At 50.7% G+C, this 14851-nt stretch overlaps 1 protein-coding gene and 1 long non-coding RNA gene across 15 annotated transcripts in view; one reads left to right on the top strand and one right to left on the bottom strand.

The window, feature by feature from the left end:
* The window catches only part of LOC102549294 (uncharacterized), a 54572-nt gene that overhangs the window by 17812 nt on the left and 21909 nt on the right, over window positions 1-14851 (bottom strand). The window contains exons 2-3 of one of the 3 annotated variants that reach the window (XR_010055681.1): window positions 13386-13453; window positions 3086-3163 (exon numbers count right to left, since the gene is read on the bottom strand). This is a non-coding gene — a long non-coding RNA (uncharacterized LOC102549294). Of the gene's footprint in view, window positions 1-3085; window positions 3164-13385; window positions 14595-14851 lie in introns of those variants that run through there. The other 2 variants (XR_010055680.1, XR_010055682.1) reach the window with 2 other exon arrangements.
* Window positions 1-14851, top strand: part of Rph3al (rabphilin 3A-like (without C2 domains)) — a 143304-nt gene that overhangs the window by 115733 nt on the left and 12720 nt on the right. For 9 of the 12 annotated variants that reach the window (XM_039085148.2, XM_008767942.4, XM_063268370.1 and 6 more), the window contains one exon: window positions 3280-3454. In XM_039085148.2, coding sequence (XP_038941076.1) covers window positions 3280-3454 — 175 coding nt within the window. The other 3 variants (XM_063268372.1, XR_010055126.1, XM_063268371.1) reach the window with 3 other exon arrangements.

Here is a 14851-nt window from a genome sequence, read left to right as displayed (position 1 = left end):
GTGGGGAGTGAGGGGTTCAGGGTGAGGATGAGGTGGGGGTGGGGAGTGAGGGGGGTACAGGGTAGGAATAGGGTATGGTGCAGGCCAAAGATGGGATTGGGATACAAAGCATGTGCGTGTGCGTGTGCGTGTGCGTGTGCGTGTGCGTGTGTGTGTGTGTGTGTGTGATGTGCACACATGCCAATTTATGCACAGAGAGGGGTGGCTAGAAAGCTAGCCAAGCAGATTCTAAGAGGGTAACATGGTTCTACCTTTGTCCTGTTGGAGAATGCTGTGCACGTTTGTACATTAAAAGCTCAGAGAAGCCGTACCATAACGGCTTAGTTCATCCTAGGGCTTCCCAAATGTACATGATCTGGGATGGAGGTCCTGAGTTCAATTCCCAGCAACCACATGGTGGCTCACAACCACCTGAAATGGATTCTGATCCCCTCTTCTGGTGTGTCTGAAGACAGCTACGGTGTACTCATAAATAAAAGAAATCTTAAAAAAAAAAAAAAAAAAGCCAAGTGCTGTCTTCACAGTCAACCGACCCTGGCATTCGGGTTCTTCCTTGCAAATAGGACATTTGGCCTGTAGATGTTGTCACAAAGGGTGACAGTAGTGATTGCAGCCATGTTCTACAGGTGGCTGTCCTGCACCTACTGCAGGGTTTTGAGGTTTTAAGTCCACTCATGGGTCTGATCCTCCTGGTCACTCCGAGAGACATCACCATCCCAGATATATATGCCTGGCGGGCAGGGGGAGGGAGCTGAAGATCCAAGATCTGTGTGTCCACATCACGCAACAGCTGGGCGAGGACCCCAGGGTTGAGTCTGAATATTTGCATGGCACCTACCAAGACTGGGTGTTCTCTCAGAAGGTGACCCCAGCCCTCCCTCCCTCCCCTCCTCCTTACTCAATACCCTGCGCACATTCGTTTCCTAGGAAAAGAGATTATGTAGCCCTTGGCTGTTTCTGAAGTAGGCTTTAAGGGTTTGGGGGCCTTATCTCAGTTACTGCTCTGAATTCTAATCTGAGGCTCTTGGAGATTCCAGTCTTTTCCACATCTGCACAGAAACCCTCCAGGGAAAGCTCCCAGATATTGTGATATGGCCTAGCCTGGCGGTTCCTTAAGCCCCCTGTCACCCTTCCCAGAGCTCTCGAGGAAGGCACCTGCTGCATGCTGGATCCGGTGCTGGGCACTCCCAACCCACAGGAATTATTTCACCAATGAAATGAGCAAAGCTCAGAGGGGCTTATGTTCATCCAGTGCCACACAACCAGTGCAGGTGGAAGCTGCAGTTGATTCTGCCTTAATCAAACTGCGACTTGATTCATTTGATTCTTTCAATGGACAGCAAGAAAGGGGGACCAGGGTGGCCATCTTGGAAATGACAGGGCTCAGAGGGATTCCTAGAGGGCTCCTGGCTATTGTTCCTATTCTGGACAAGAGTGAACACCCTCAACCTCTAGGGATCCACCCAGCTTTCTGGGGTGTCCTTCACAACCTTCTCAACTTTCTGGGGTGATCTCTTCACTTCTTCCTACATCAGATCTTCTCCAAGGGGAAGAGATAGGACACAGTTGGTGTTATCTGCCCTTCTCCTGCACCAGCTCTAAGAAGCTCTATTAGCAGTGTGGAATAGAAGGGTCTCATGGGAAGACCAGGGCCTCAAAAGCACAAAACTGAGGCAGGGAAAAGAGATCCTGGTTGTACTCCGGAGGCAACTACACCAAGCCTGAGACACTGTAGTATTATATTTTTTTTTTGAGTCTTTTTTTTTTAAGATTTTATTTATTCATTTTATATATGACGAGTACACTGTCACTGTCTACAGACGCACCAGAAGAGGGCATCGGATCTCATTACAGATGGTTATGAGCCACCATGTGGTTGCTGGGATTTGAACTCATGACCTCTGGAAGAGCAGTCAGTGCTCTTAACCGCTGAGCCATCTCTCCAGCCCCGACACTGTAGTATTATTGGTCCTCTCTTCTGAGGGACAGTGATAGAGGAGCCAGAGGGATGCTGGTTTAGAATAGTGAAGGCCCAGGAACATTCTCCTTGAGAAACTGGAGCCTGTGCATAGGATCATGGGAGGCTTCATGACTAGCAGGCACCGGATGAGCTGCTCACAGCTGCTGGAGACTGGATAGGTCTGTCCTGTTCAGCCTCAGCCTCAGCCTCAGCCTCCATAGATGGAGAAGGTGCAGGTGAGGCAGCTGGGGAAAGGATCCCAGCCCAGGTGAATGGGAATGGGTCAGCTGCTGAGCATCTGTGTGTTGGAGGTGGGCAAGGATCAGGCTGGGCAGGAGGGAGCTAAGCAGGCTCTTGGATTCTGGTGGGTGATTGACAGACACAGTAGCAATGGATGCACCAGTGGGTGGATGATATTCATAACATTCCTTACAAGCTCTAAGGTGCTACCCTGCTGTGATCCCACTGTGCAGAGAGAAGCAAGAGAAGGTGATAAAATAGATGTGGAGGTGAGTTGGGCATGGCAGTACACACAAGTCTTATAGAACTTGTGAAGTGAAAGCAAGAGAATGGGTTGCTCCAGACCAACCTAGGCTACATAACAGGACCATGGATGGATGGATGGATATGGATGGATATGGATGGGTGGATGGATAGGTGGATGGATGGATGGATGGATGAATAGATGATGGATGGATGAGTGGGTGGATGGATGGATAGATGAATAGATGATGGATGAATAGATGATGGATATGGATGGATGGATGATGGGTGGATGGGTGGATGATGGATGGATGGGTAAGTGGGTGGATGGATGGGTGGGTGAGTGGGTGAATAGATGGATGGAAAGATGAATAAATGATGGATGAATGGATGGATGGATGATGGATGATGGATGGATGAATGATGGATGAATAGATGATGGATGATGGATGGATGGATGATGGGTGGATGGATGATGGGTGGATGGGTGATAGATGAATAGATGATGAATGGACAGGTGGGTAAGTGGGTAGATGGATGGATGATGGATGGATAGATAAATGAGTGGATAGATAGGTAGATGGATAGATAGATGGATAGATGATGGATGGAATGGATAGATGAAGAGTTCATTGGACTTACTGCAATGTGTCCATCCTGGATTGGCCGACTGAGGAGAATTCTAATTTGTTCTCTGTCCTGCATCTCACTTTCTTGTCCCTATCACATTATTGATAAACAGGAAATGAAGAACAGTAAGCCTGCATGGAGAGTACCACACAGGGAAGGGATGGGTGCAACTTCCAGTACTCTAAGCACTTGTCTCTCCTTCACAGGTCTGGAAGAGGTCAGGGGCCTGGTTCTACAAAGGGCTCCCCAAGTACATCTTGCCCCTGAAAACCCCTGGCCGGGCTGATGATCCCCACTTCCGACCTCTGCCTGTGGAGCCCACAGAACCACAGCCTCAGAGTGCTGAAGTCAGCCGTGTCTACACATGGGCCCGAGGGAGAGGTAAGAACCATGTGCCCCCCCATGGGGCTCCTGTAGTCCTCAGTCCCAAGGTGTTCCTCAGCAGAGCACATCTCTGACCTCAAACACAGAGTGATTGCCCATCCACAGAGACACAGTCAGAGGGCCCTTCAGGAACTGCTCGCCCAGTAGGACAGTAACTGCGGGTGTGGCAGGAGCAGCACTGTGGCTCTGCATGGATAGAATGCGTTATGTCTGCTTGCAGTGCTGAGGATGGAACCCCGGTCCTTGCACATACTAGGACCTCATACAAGCATCTCACCGGTAAGCTATCCCCAGCCCTTAGTCAGTTGGCAGGGGTTTTCAGATCGTCTGTCTCAAGCAGGCCCATGGCACGCTTTACCTCGCCTGTTTTATTTCTCAGGAAAGGGAGACCCTGGGCCCTAATGAGCAGGGTGACTTGGTATCTGTGGTGACTATCCAGAAGTAGGTGTGTGCCCCACTGTGACTGCCAGCCACTGCTGCTTCCTGCGCCATAGAGGACTCTGTGCTGCTCCTTCTGGTTTTTATTTTCAAGTTCCTGGTCTCACAAAAGCAGCAGGAGGTTCTCAGAGTAAATATTCAGTAGCACCATCTTAGAGCCACAAAGCCTGAGGCCCAGGGTGCAGGGCCAGAGCTGGGCTCCAAAGCAGGTCCTTCCCCTTGCATCTGACTTCTAACGCCCTGTAGTAGCCACACTTCACAGGGACAGAGGAGTAAGGGGGTCACCTGCTAGTAACTTGTCTCAGAAGAGGTAGCCTCAAGATCACAGGCCTGGCAGCGGCTTTGGAAGGGCTCTGGGAGGTGACCTGACTCTCTTCATGTCGAGTGTGCTGTTTTTTCCTTATCAAAAGGGTAACACATGTTTGTGATAGAAAAGTAAAGGTCACCAGGCAGCAGGCCCCAGGAGGCCAGACCCCTGTGAGTCACCCTTGCAAACAACCGTGTTAGGTACTGGCTGTCCCTTCTCAGGTAATTTTCGTCCTCGTCCTCGTGTCACTTGGCACTTCCACAGCTGTCCCTCCTCACAGCTGTGCCTCCCTCTATCCTGACGCCTGCAGCTCTTCCTGGCATGACTCATAGCCAAGCCTAGCTTTCCCCTGACATCACAAACAAGTGTGTGGGGTGCAGGACTGAATGCAGGTGACGATTTGGCCTGGGGAGGAAGTGGTCCTCATATGTAGGGGGTCCAAGGGGAACAGCCCGGTTGGGACATGGACTCACAGGGATGTCGTAGCCACTGAGCCTGACCATCTTCCACCCTGTCCCTCTCTCTGGGTACATCTTTATCCCACTGTCTAAAGAAAGTCTGAGGTCTGTGGTCTTAGAAACAGAAGCTAATGGACCACCAGGGTCAGACGGTTGCTATGAGTGGCTGTGAAGAAGCCTGAGGCATGTGTGAACAACCAGGCCCCGAGCGCCCATTGTACGGGTCCTCACCACCCACCGCTCCCAATCAGCGCGTCCGCACACACATGCGCACATATCACTCACACTCCTCCACAGGCACACACGCTCACACATGTTCACATGCGTGTAGATTGGTACATATGCTCATACACACACTCACCAGCAGACACGCCTGTACCCGGGCATAGCAGTACTCCCTGTACCTCCTCAGCTGTGGAGACACACGGGGAGGAGGCCAGCGTCTCTTCACACTTGGAATCGGCAGGCAGCCTAGAGGCTCTCCCTCTGAGGTATTGAGGTGCAGAGCCCTCAGGCTGCTATGTCAGGCCTGTTGGAGTCATATGGTCCCTGAGTGCTGCATGGGCAGCGGGGCAGGGAGGGACAGCTGCTGATGTCATCTGTGGGGCACCTGTACTCACACTGAGGGAGGCCACTGGGGTATGTGGAGCTGGGACGGACGGACGGACGGACGGACGGACGGAGGGAGCTGAACTCGGAAAAAGCTAGTGGCTGTGACAAAGGAGAACAAAAGAAAGAAGGGCAGTAGAGTCATGTCGGTGCAGACACCACAGGGTAGGGCTGCCTAGCACGGCTGCAAAGAGCCTGACAGCTATCGTGTGCTCTGAATTCAGCTGCCATGGCCTGTGGCCGGGCAGCTTCTGTGCCGTCTTGAGTCAGTCTCTGCTTTCCAGCTGAGGACAGTCCCCAGGCTGCCCCCGGTCTGACCATGTCCTCACAGGGCACAACTCTGGCTACTTTACCTGTAAGAGACTAGACAAGCTTGAGTGTAGGAACCAACCATCCTTATCTAGGGACAGCCTTGAGCTGTGGACTGTGATGAGGGGCTTTCCAGTCCCTCCCTACATGGTAGCTCAGGTAGCCTCAAGGTCCATGGTAGCCCCTGGTCAGGGCTCCTGTCACACCTGCCTCAAGGAATCCTGGGAGCCGGCAGAGGCTGCTGATTTGGCCCCTGTGTGGCTCTTGGACTCTAGGGAGCTGACAGCCCTCAGCAGGGCTGAGAGTGTAGCCCGTCTCCACGTCCAATCCTCTGGTGACTGGATCCCCACAGTGCTTTCCAGCTCTGAAAGTGACTTCCTCACCCTCACCCACCAGGGGTGGACAGGAGTTTAGCAACTAGCTATGCTCACAGCTGTGGCAGTAACCCCGGGCAAGCTAGTGCACATAGCTGTTCCAGCACCACAGTTGGGCTGACTGAGCTCAGGGGTCAGAGTAGCCATCTTGAGGGCACCATTCCTACAACCCTGAAATGTCCTGTGGCAGGGCCACATCTGTCTCAGTAGGCCAGTACCTTAGCACATAGCACTCAGAGTAGCATAGACAAGATGCTCCACAGATATTCAAGCAAGTGAGGGAGCCATGCCCCTGATTCTGAGACTGCAAAGGAGGCTGGGGAGGGGGATTGGGGGGGAGGGTGTCATTGCATCACAGTGTCTCTGGTCCATGAGATGCTAGATAAACCCAATAGATGTTGAGTGGCTCTCTTTCTGGCCCCGGGCCTTGAGGGACTCCAGGTCACTGTCCCCTCCTGCCCACAGTTCTTCCCACAGGCATGGAGCTGAGGCTAGCACCATCATCACCCAGCCTCTGTCTGCGTGCGACCCTCTTCCCCACCTTTATTCCACGACCCCAAGGCTTGGGCTCTCGCACCTATGCCTCCCACCCTCTCCTGTTCACATGCTAGCCCTCCCTCATTTCCTTTCTGTAACCTCTTGGAAATGTAGGGGAGGGGTAAGCAATAAATATATATTATGAGTGATTCTGTTTTTAATCTGTGCACGGGTGTATGTGTGTGTTCTTTGTGTGTGCAGGCTCGGAAGGCCAGGGGTCCACCTTGCAGTGGCTTCTCTCCTTCCACCTTTATGTGGGTTCCACCAGACCTGGGCGGCAAGTGCACTGAGACCTCACTGGCCCCAAGCTATGAACTTTTCAATATACACAGGGATCTAGGAGTTAATTGATGTTTGCGAGATAGGCACCTTCCCATCTTCCTCCACATTTCTCTTTATTAATTTTTAATAATCTAAGAACACAAGTTAAATAATTCAGCAAAGAATGAAAACCAGTAACCTCTTTGTCCTTACACTCTAGCCCTTGACCAAATGTCCACTGAATTTAAGCATTTAAATTTGCTTTGCGACAGAAATAAAACAGGCTTTTGCCTGTGAATCTGTTGGCTTCTGCGGTTGTGTTTGTTTGTTTGGAGACCGTCTCACTATGTGGCCCTGCTTGCCTGGAACTCTTTGTATAGACCAGGCTAGCCTCGAAGTCACCAAGATTCAGCTGCCTTCTTCAAATGACAGGGGCAGCTACACAGGGACCAGATGTACCAGGCCTGTTAGGAAAACGTTGCGGGCTCCCTCTAGGCCATTAGACCTGGACTGTACTTTACATCGGTGGATGAATAAAACCCCCTGGACCCTGTGTCATGTTTTGGTCACTCCCTATCAATGGGTTTTAAGGTTGTTTCTGGATTTTGCCTTGAAATATTCTTTAGACCTGTAACCTGCAAACTGAAGATTCTGTGTCAGGGAGTTCAGGCCATGGAATGACCTAGTCACACCTAGTCATTTTCCTGGTGGCAGTCTGGCTATGCATCTTTGCTGCCTGGGATACCGCTGATGGTTATAACCATGGCCCCGTCTACAGGGAGGAAAAAGCATTGTTTCTATGCCCACATCAGAGCAGGTCTCCCGATGTCTGTTATTTATTGATTTTAATTCAGATGTCCTGTTTTCCACATTGTTTCTTGAAGCCAGGCACTGTGGCAAATGCTTTCACTATGTCACAGATACTTCTGGTCCAGGAGCTGCTAGGCAGGTGTTCTCAACCTGTGGGTCACTACCCCTTTTTGGGGAGGGGGGGTCACCTAATACCATTGGAAAGCACAGAGACCTAAATTATGATTCACAACAGTAGCAAAAACACAGTTATGAAGTAGCAACAAAATTAATGTTATGGTTTGGGGGGAGGTCACTACAGCATAACTATATTAGAAGGTTGTAGGAGCAGGAAGGTTAAGAACCATTGTATCAGAGAACCTTGGGAGGTAGAGGAAGGAGGCTTCTGAATTCCAGGCTGGTCTCATTTGTATGAAGTTTCAGTGAGTTCTACACTAGTCTGAGCTACAGAGTAAGCCCCTGTCTTAGAGCAGTAACAAAAGAAAACCATGTTAACTAAGAAGCCCTGAAGCCATGTCCAGTCAAAATTCAAGCTAACAATCTTTATCATCCAATCACAGTTGGTAGGTCGGCTTTGCTAAGTTATGTTTTGTCTGTCTTGTGGGTGGGAAACACTCAGACCCTTGAGTGAGCCTGCATCCTCTGACCCTCACTGTCCCCCCTACACCCTCTGACCCTCACTGTCCCCCCTACACCCTCTGACCCTCACTGTGCTCCCCCACACCCTCTGACCCTCACTGTGCTCCCCCACACCTTCTGACCCTCACTGTGCTCCCCTACACCCTCTGACCCTCACTGTGCTCCCCCACACCCTCTGACCCTCACTGTGCTCCCCTACACCCTCTGACCCTCACTGTGCTCCCCCACACCCTCTGACCCTCACTGTCCCCCCTACACCCTCTGACCCTCACTGTGCTCCCCTACACCCTCTGACCCTCACTGTCCCCCTACACCCTCTGACCCTCACTGTCCCCCCTACACCCTCTGACCCTCACTGTCCCCCCTACACCCTCTGACCCTCACTGTCCCCCCTACACCCTCTGACCCTCACTGTCCCCCCTACACCCTCTGACCCTCACTGTCCCCCCTACACCCTCTGACCCTCACTGTGCTCCCCCACACCCTCTAACCCTCACTGTGCTCCCCCACACCCTCTGACCCTCACTGTGCTCTCCTACATCCTCTGACCCTCACTGTGCTCCAGCCATTAGTAGACATTTTTGTTTTAGATCTATTTGATGTGTCTGAGTGTTTTGCCTGCATGTATATCTGTGCACCATGAGTGTGCCTGGTACCCACAGAGGTAAGAGTGGGTGTTAGATCCCAAGTAACTGGTGTTACAGACAGTTGTGAGCCATTATGTGGGTGCTGGGAACTGAATCCAGTACTCTGCAAGAGCAGCCAGTGCTCTTACCATCCCTCTGACCCCCTTATTAGTTTTTAATTGGCACAGAAAAAGCAAGAAATAAAAAGCCATTTCTTTTTTTTTTTTTTTTTTGGTTCTTTTTTTTTTTTCTTTTTTTCGGAGCTGGGGACCGAACCCAGGGCCTTGCGCTTCCTAGGCAAGCGCTCTACCACTGAGCTAAATCCCCAACCCTAAAAAGCCATTTCTTAATGTTAGAAAAGAACAAAAGGAATCGATCCTCTTTGCAGTTGACGTGCTCGCCAAGAACTCAATCCAACCAACTCTAACCTAAAGGCACTGGGATTAATAGAGAAATTTAGACACTGACAAGACTTAAGATAAAGCAATTTATCTGGGCATGGTGGCACGCACCTTTAGTCCCAATACTCAGGAGGTGGAGGCAGAGGCAGTCGGATCTCTGAGTTCGAGGCCAGCCTGATTTACAGAGCAAGTCCCTGGATAGCCAGAGCTACACAGAGAATCCCTGTCTTGAAAAACCAAAAAGAAAAATCAATTTAAAAAATCAATAGTTTTAATCCGTACTGACTAATTGAGGGCGGAAGTGGGAAGACCTATTTGTGATGGCAATAAAAAATTATTCATGCCTGGAGGGAAACTTTAAATGGAAATTATAGGAACTGGCACAGATAAAATCAAAGTCTCATTGTGTTAGGATGCTTGGGCTGCTGTGACAAACACCCCAGACTGGGTGGCTTAAGCTACGGGTTTACCCCCGGTCTGGCTGGTAAAGCAAGGTCAAGGTGCTGGCAAGACATGTCTGGTGAGGGATTTCCCCTTGCGGTGCAGTGGTTGGCCACCATGCTCAGCGTGTGCATGTGAGGACACAGGGTAGGAAGCTCTCTGTTCTCTCTCTCTGCTCAGGAGAACTCATCTGTTGAAATCAAGGCTCCACTGTCCAGCTTCATGTAATTCTTCCAAATACCTGCAGTTTAGGGCACCAACATGGACTAAGGTTGGGGACACAAACTTTCAACCCACAGCACTTTATCAAAGGATAAAAAATAAGTCCTGGGCAGAAAAGCAGGTAAAAACCAGTCCTGCCTCGAGTATGGCAGTGCTGCCTTTAATGCCAACGTTTGGGAGGCCTCTGTGAGTTCAAGGTGAGCCTGGTCTACATAGCAAGTTCCAAACCAGCCAGGGCTACACTGTCTCAAAAAGGAAAAAAAAATCTTAATTCTTCCGTTGTTGTAGTTATATATTAAGATCTGTCTGATTCCCTTTGTGTGTGGATACAGACATACAGAATGAATGAATGAATGAATGAATATGAGTGTGTGTATGTGAGTGTGTGTTTGTTTGAGTGTTGTATGTACTATGACATGGCTGGGCCTGGAAAACTTCATACTAAGTAAAGGAAGTCAGAGTCAAAAGCTACATATTGTATGATCCCTTTCATAAAATGTATCTAGGCTAGGCAAACGCATTGACAGACCCATGTGCCAGGGGCTGGGGAGGAACTGACAGTGAGGACAGTGTGTGAAACTATTCGGAAACTGAATAGTGGTGGCTGTTGCCCAATGTTATGACTGCAGTACAAACAACTATATTGTATTTCTCCTAAAGAGTGAATTTTATAGGATATGAATTATGTCTCGGTTTTAAAGGAGCTTAGAGCGGTTACTACAGAATACGCAAATCAATGAATGGATAGGAATTGAAGCACAGTGGTCCCAAGAACGAATGGAAGCTAAATGGAGAGGTATTTCAGCTCAGAGGGAAAGGCGGATTTAAAAACCAGAGCCGGTGTGGTTCTACTCCCGTGTGCATCCAGGAGCACTCTACAGTCCTGAGAGAATATGCTGAGAATAAAACAAGGAGCCGGTGGTATGGCCTGTGCGTTTAACTCCTAGGCACTCAGGAGGCTGGGGCAAGAGGATCATTTGAGCATAGAGTTCAAGGCCAGCCTGAGCACCACCGTGAAACCCTGTCTCCAAACCAGTCAGTCCGTCATTGAAAACATTCAGGATGAAGGAGGCGCAGCCCTGCCCTCTGGGTTCCTAAGGAGAGCTGTGGGACAGGTAGGCTGATCTCCTCAGTTTGCTCCATTTTTATTCCTCTGGGTCTTGGGTACTGATTTATGGCAAGGATGTCAGTTAGCGACCTTAGGAAGGCTCATCCACGGTGAGACACTGGCTCTTGCCCCAGGAGGCTTCAAGGAACAGCAGGGCCTAGGGCAGCCTCAGGGTCAGGTAAAGCCAGCCTTGTGTGCCACCTGGTTTCAAGTGGTAAACTAATACTGGGGGCTCATTGACCCCTTGTCAGGGCCTACCCTTCCTTCCCCACACACAGGGTATACATACCCTCTACCTCTCCATCCCCTTACAGATGGCCGACAGCAGAAAGGCCAGGGCTCGGTGCAGCTACATCTGCCTCAAGCTCTCTGAAGCTCACAGGCTAATATGTCTCCTCTCTAGAAAGCCTAGGTCACAGCCTGTCTCTCCGGTCTCCTGCCTCCTCCTCCCTCCTGCCCTGGTCCTCCTGAGATAGGCATTTCTTTCTAGATGATACACTAGTTACCTTCAAGATCTGCCCCAGAAAGTACTTCAGGATTTTGGATTTGTTCCACTTGGGTAACTTGCAAGAAAAAAAAAAGTGGGGTTTTGATATCGCTTCACCAGCTACTAGGTTTTAAGCAATGTTTTCAAGATCCTGAACTGAACCTCGAGGACTCTGCCTCCCTGGGGAAGCAAGCATCGGGGTTCCATTGTGGGGGAGCAGTCTGGCCCAGCTGCTCTGCAGAGGTTTATCAGGGGAGGCTCTTACCCAGTTATCCCCCAGCTGACCTAGTCTCCCCATGGGGCCAGCACCTCCTAGAGAAGCCAAGTCATTGGAGCGGCACTGGCCGGTCCAGGGCACCCTGTGATTCATGGTCATTATCTCATTTGAAGCTCAGGGCAGCTGCAGACGGTGAAATTGACTCTTGCTGATGGATGAGACGGGAAAGCTGTACAAGGTCACGTAGGCTGCCGTAGGCTGCTGGCTGCACCGAGGGCTGTGGACCCAGGCTCTTCCTCATGAGTGTAGCACATGGCAGAGCCCTTGTCTCCATCAGCACATAGCTGGCTTGGCCCTGTCCGATGGCTCAGAGGCCTTTCCAAGTGAGGGGGTTGTTGCTAGGCTGCTGAAGAGGAGAGGTCTTGTGGCAAAGGAGGGGTGGGCAGAGCGATTCTGCCTGTCTGTACTCATTTCTGCTCAGAGCACCCTTTTAGCATCCGGGCACCATTAGACATAATGGATGGCCCAGCCAGTGTCTTCTAATTAATTACCATTCAGCCACAGAACTGAGTACTTGGTATCTGACAGGGGAATGAGTTCCCCGTCAGTGAGAGCATTCTAGTGGAACCTGGACATTACAGTGAGGGGTCTTTTGCACCAGAAACCAGGAGACTCTAACTATGGGCTACTAGTGTGTTTAGTGTTATGCTAACATGGGGCGCCCCATGTTAGCAGCAGCCTTAGGGTGGGAGGTAACTCTGGCCTGAGGCTGGGAAAGCCACAAGGCCCATGTAGACTTTGAACCTGTGACCTCTGTCTTGTTAGCACAGAGCGGTAGCCGACTGAGCTAATAAGCAGGTTCCGTAGTCACTGATTTTCCATCGAGTGCATATGCCGCTTCCTGACTTAATGCAGCAAGCTATTTATACCCGCCAATCCATTCATTCTTAATGAGCCTCGGTTGTGGATTGTAACATGTTTTATTTTCAGACAGGATTGCTCACTGCCCAGAGCCAGCTGTTGCTATGCCTCCTTCCCTTCTCTGTTCCCAAGAAATCAGCATTTTGGAAGCTCCTTAGAGCGTATGTGCACGCGTGTGCTCGCGTGCGCGCGCGCGCACACACACACACACACACACACACACACACACACGCTTCCTCCTTGGACTCTGAATTGTCCATTTGTGTCACGTCAGCTGGTGCAGGTACCTGAGGTCCCCCACAGCATCCAGGCTACCCAGGAGGATGTGTTGGGTGCTGGGGCCCCCACTGCCTGTAGCCAATAGAAGGAGGCAAAGCAGAGCAGGAAGGGGGTCCATGTTAGGAGGGAGGATGCCACCTGTCCTTGGGAGCTGAGACTCTGCCTATATTATAGGTCACAATCTGGTGAAGCAGGTGACCCGATCTGGCTGGCTGCTTAAAATTCACTGTCAATTTTTTTTTTAAACTGCAAAGAACCCTCACTCTGAAAAGAAAATGGAGTTCTGGCTTCTCTCTTAAAAAATCAGAAGGTCTGCCAATACCGCCCTCTCAGACAGCAGCAGCTTCCCATTTCACTGATGGAGTGTTCTCTGGTTTGCCACAGTCCCCAGCCTTCTCTGTTGTCTCTCACAGTCTTTCAGTGTTGCTGTACATCATTACTAAGAAGGGAGATCTAGGGTGCAACTCAGCGGTCGACTGCTTACCTTGCATACACCAGGCCCAAGCTTGCATCCGTGAAGGAAAAAGAGAAATTCTTCTGGTATCCATGTCTCTGTGTAAAGAAAGAAAACAGAAGAATGATGCACTTGTTGCAAGAAAAACAAGTGGACGTCCTGGGGCTCCTCACATCGGCCACCTAGCTCACTGTAGTGGAAGGCAGGGCCCAGGCTGTCACATGTGAGTCCCTATAGCTAATTCTCACACATGGCCCTTGCTCATAGTGGCCCTGTGCCTGCTGTGAGCATAGAGGAGACTGCATAGCCATCTCCCGGGCCTGCCAGCCTGGGCTCCCCCAGCTAGCCTTAGGACACACCTCTTAGAGCCTGTGGGCTCCTGAGAAAGAAAGCCTTGTTGTGGAATGTTGTGTTCCCCTGAGGACGATGGAGGAGGGGCTGGAACAGTGTCTCCTCTCCCCTAGTCATCTCATCTTAGAGTTCAAGGACCCCGCCAAAGGAAGGAGCCCTAACTGAGGAATTCCAAACAGGAAGTAATGTGCAGATTGTTCAGGGAGGCCAGCTACACAGGAAAGACTGTGTCAGTACACACATGCACACGTACACACGCGCGCACACACACGCGCACACACACACACACTCTCCCCACAGCCCCCCATACTGCCTCCAAAGCCTAATCTGATTGCCCAGTTCCACCTCACACTGTGCTAAGTGCTCAGAACACGCTGTCTTGCAGTCCCTTTACCAACATCGCCACCCTGTCCCATCTCTGCTCATTTTACTCCTTGCAGGGGCTTTATGGTCTGGAGATGCTGTGGAAGGTAACTAGGGTTTTTTGTTTTGTTGTTGTTTTTTTATGTAAAGACAGCAGAAGCTACCAAACGTACACAAGGGCACACAGACCAAGAAGGACCAATTAGAGAGAGGACGAGGAGTCAGTGTGAGCCACCTGAGAAGGCACTGTTGGTCCCACAGGCACTTCCAAGTGTTTGACCCTGGTCTTTGTAGTGCAGGATCGCCACCACCTTGGTAAAGAAAATAAGTACAAGAAAGTCATAGTTTGTCTGGGCTGTGGGAGGAATTGGATATCAAAGGCTAGGGAAGAGGCACTGTGCGTGTGTGTGTGTGTGTGTAGGGGTGCTGTGGTTCTCAAGCCCTCTCTGGCTACTTTTTGTGTGTGTGTGTGTGTGTGTGTGTAGGGGTGCTGTGGTTCTCAAGCCCTCTCTGGCTACTTTTCCACCAGACCCAGCAAAGGGCCATTAGTTTTGTCCTGTGCATCGGTGCTGCTACAGATCCCAGCGGTAGCTGCTGCAGATTTGGGCTTTGCATATGGTGTGGGGTCTGTGTGGGACTCTGTGTCTGGAACATCATGAGCGGATACCCACTCCCTCCTGGAGCGTGGCAGAGAAGAGGGCCTACAAGGGAAGAGGCAGACTGTCTGCCTTGACTGCCCCTGCAACAGGGGATGCCGGGTACAGAGTCCAAGCAGCGTGTGT

The sequence above is a fragment of the Rattus norvegicus genome, chromosome 10 (genome assembly GCF_036323735.1).
Source record: "Rattus norvegicus strain BN/NHsdMcwi chromosome 10, GRCr8, whole genome shotgun sequence".
Taxonomy (NCBI): Eukaryota; Metazoa; Chordata; class Mammalia; order Rodentia; family Muridae; genus Rattus; species Rattus norvegicus.
Note: the sequence above shows the minus strand (reverse complement) of the source record. Positions and strands in the feature narration are given on the sequence as shown.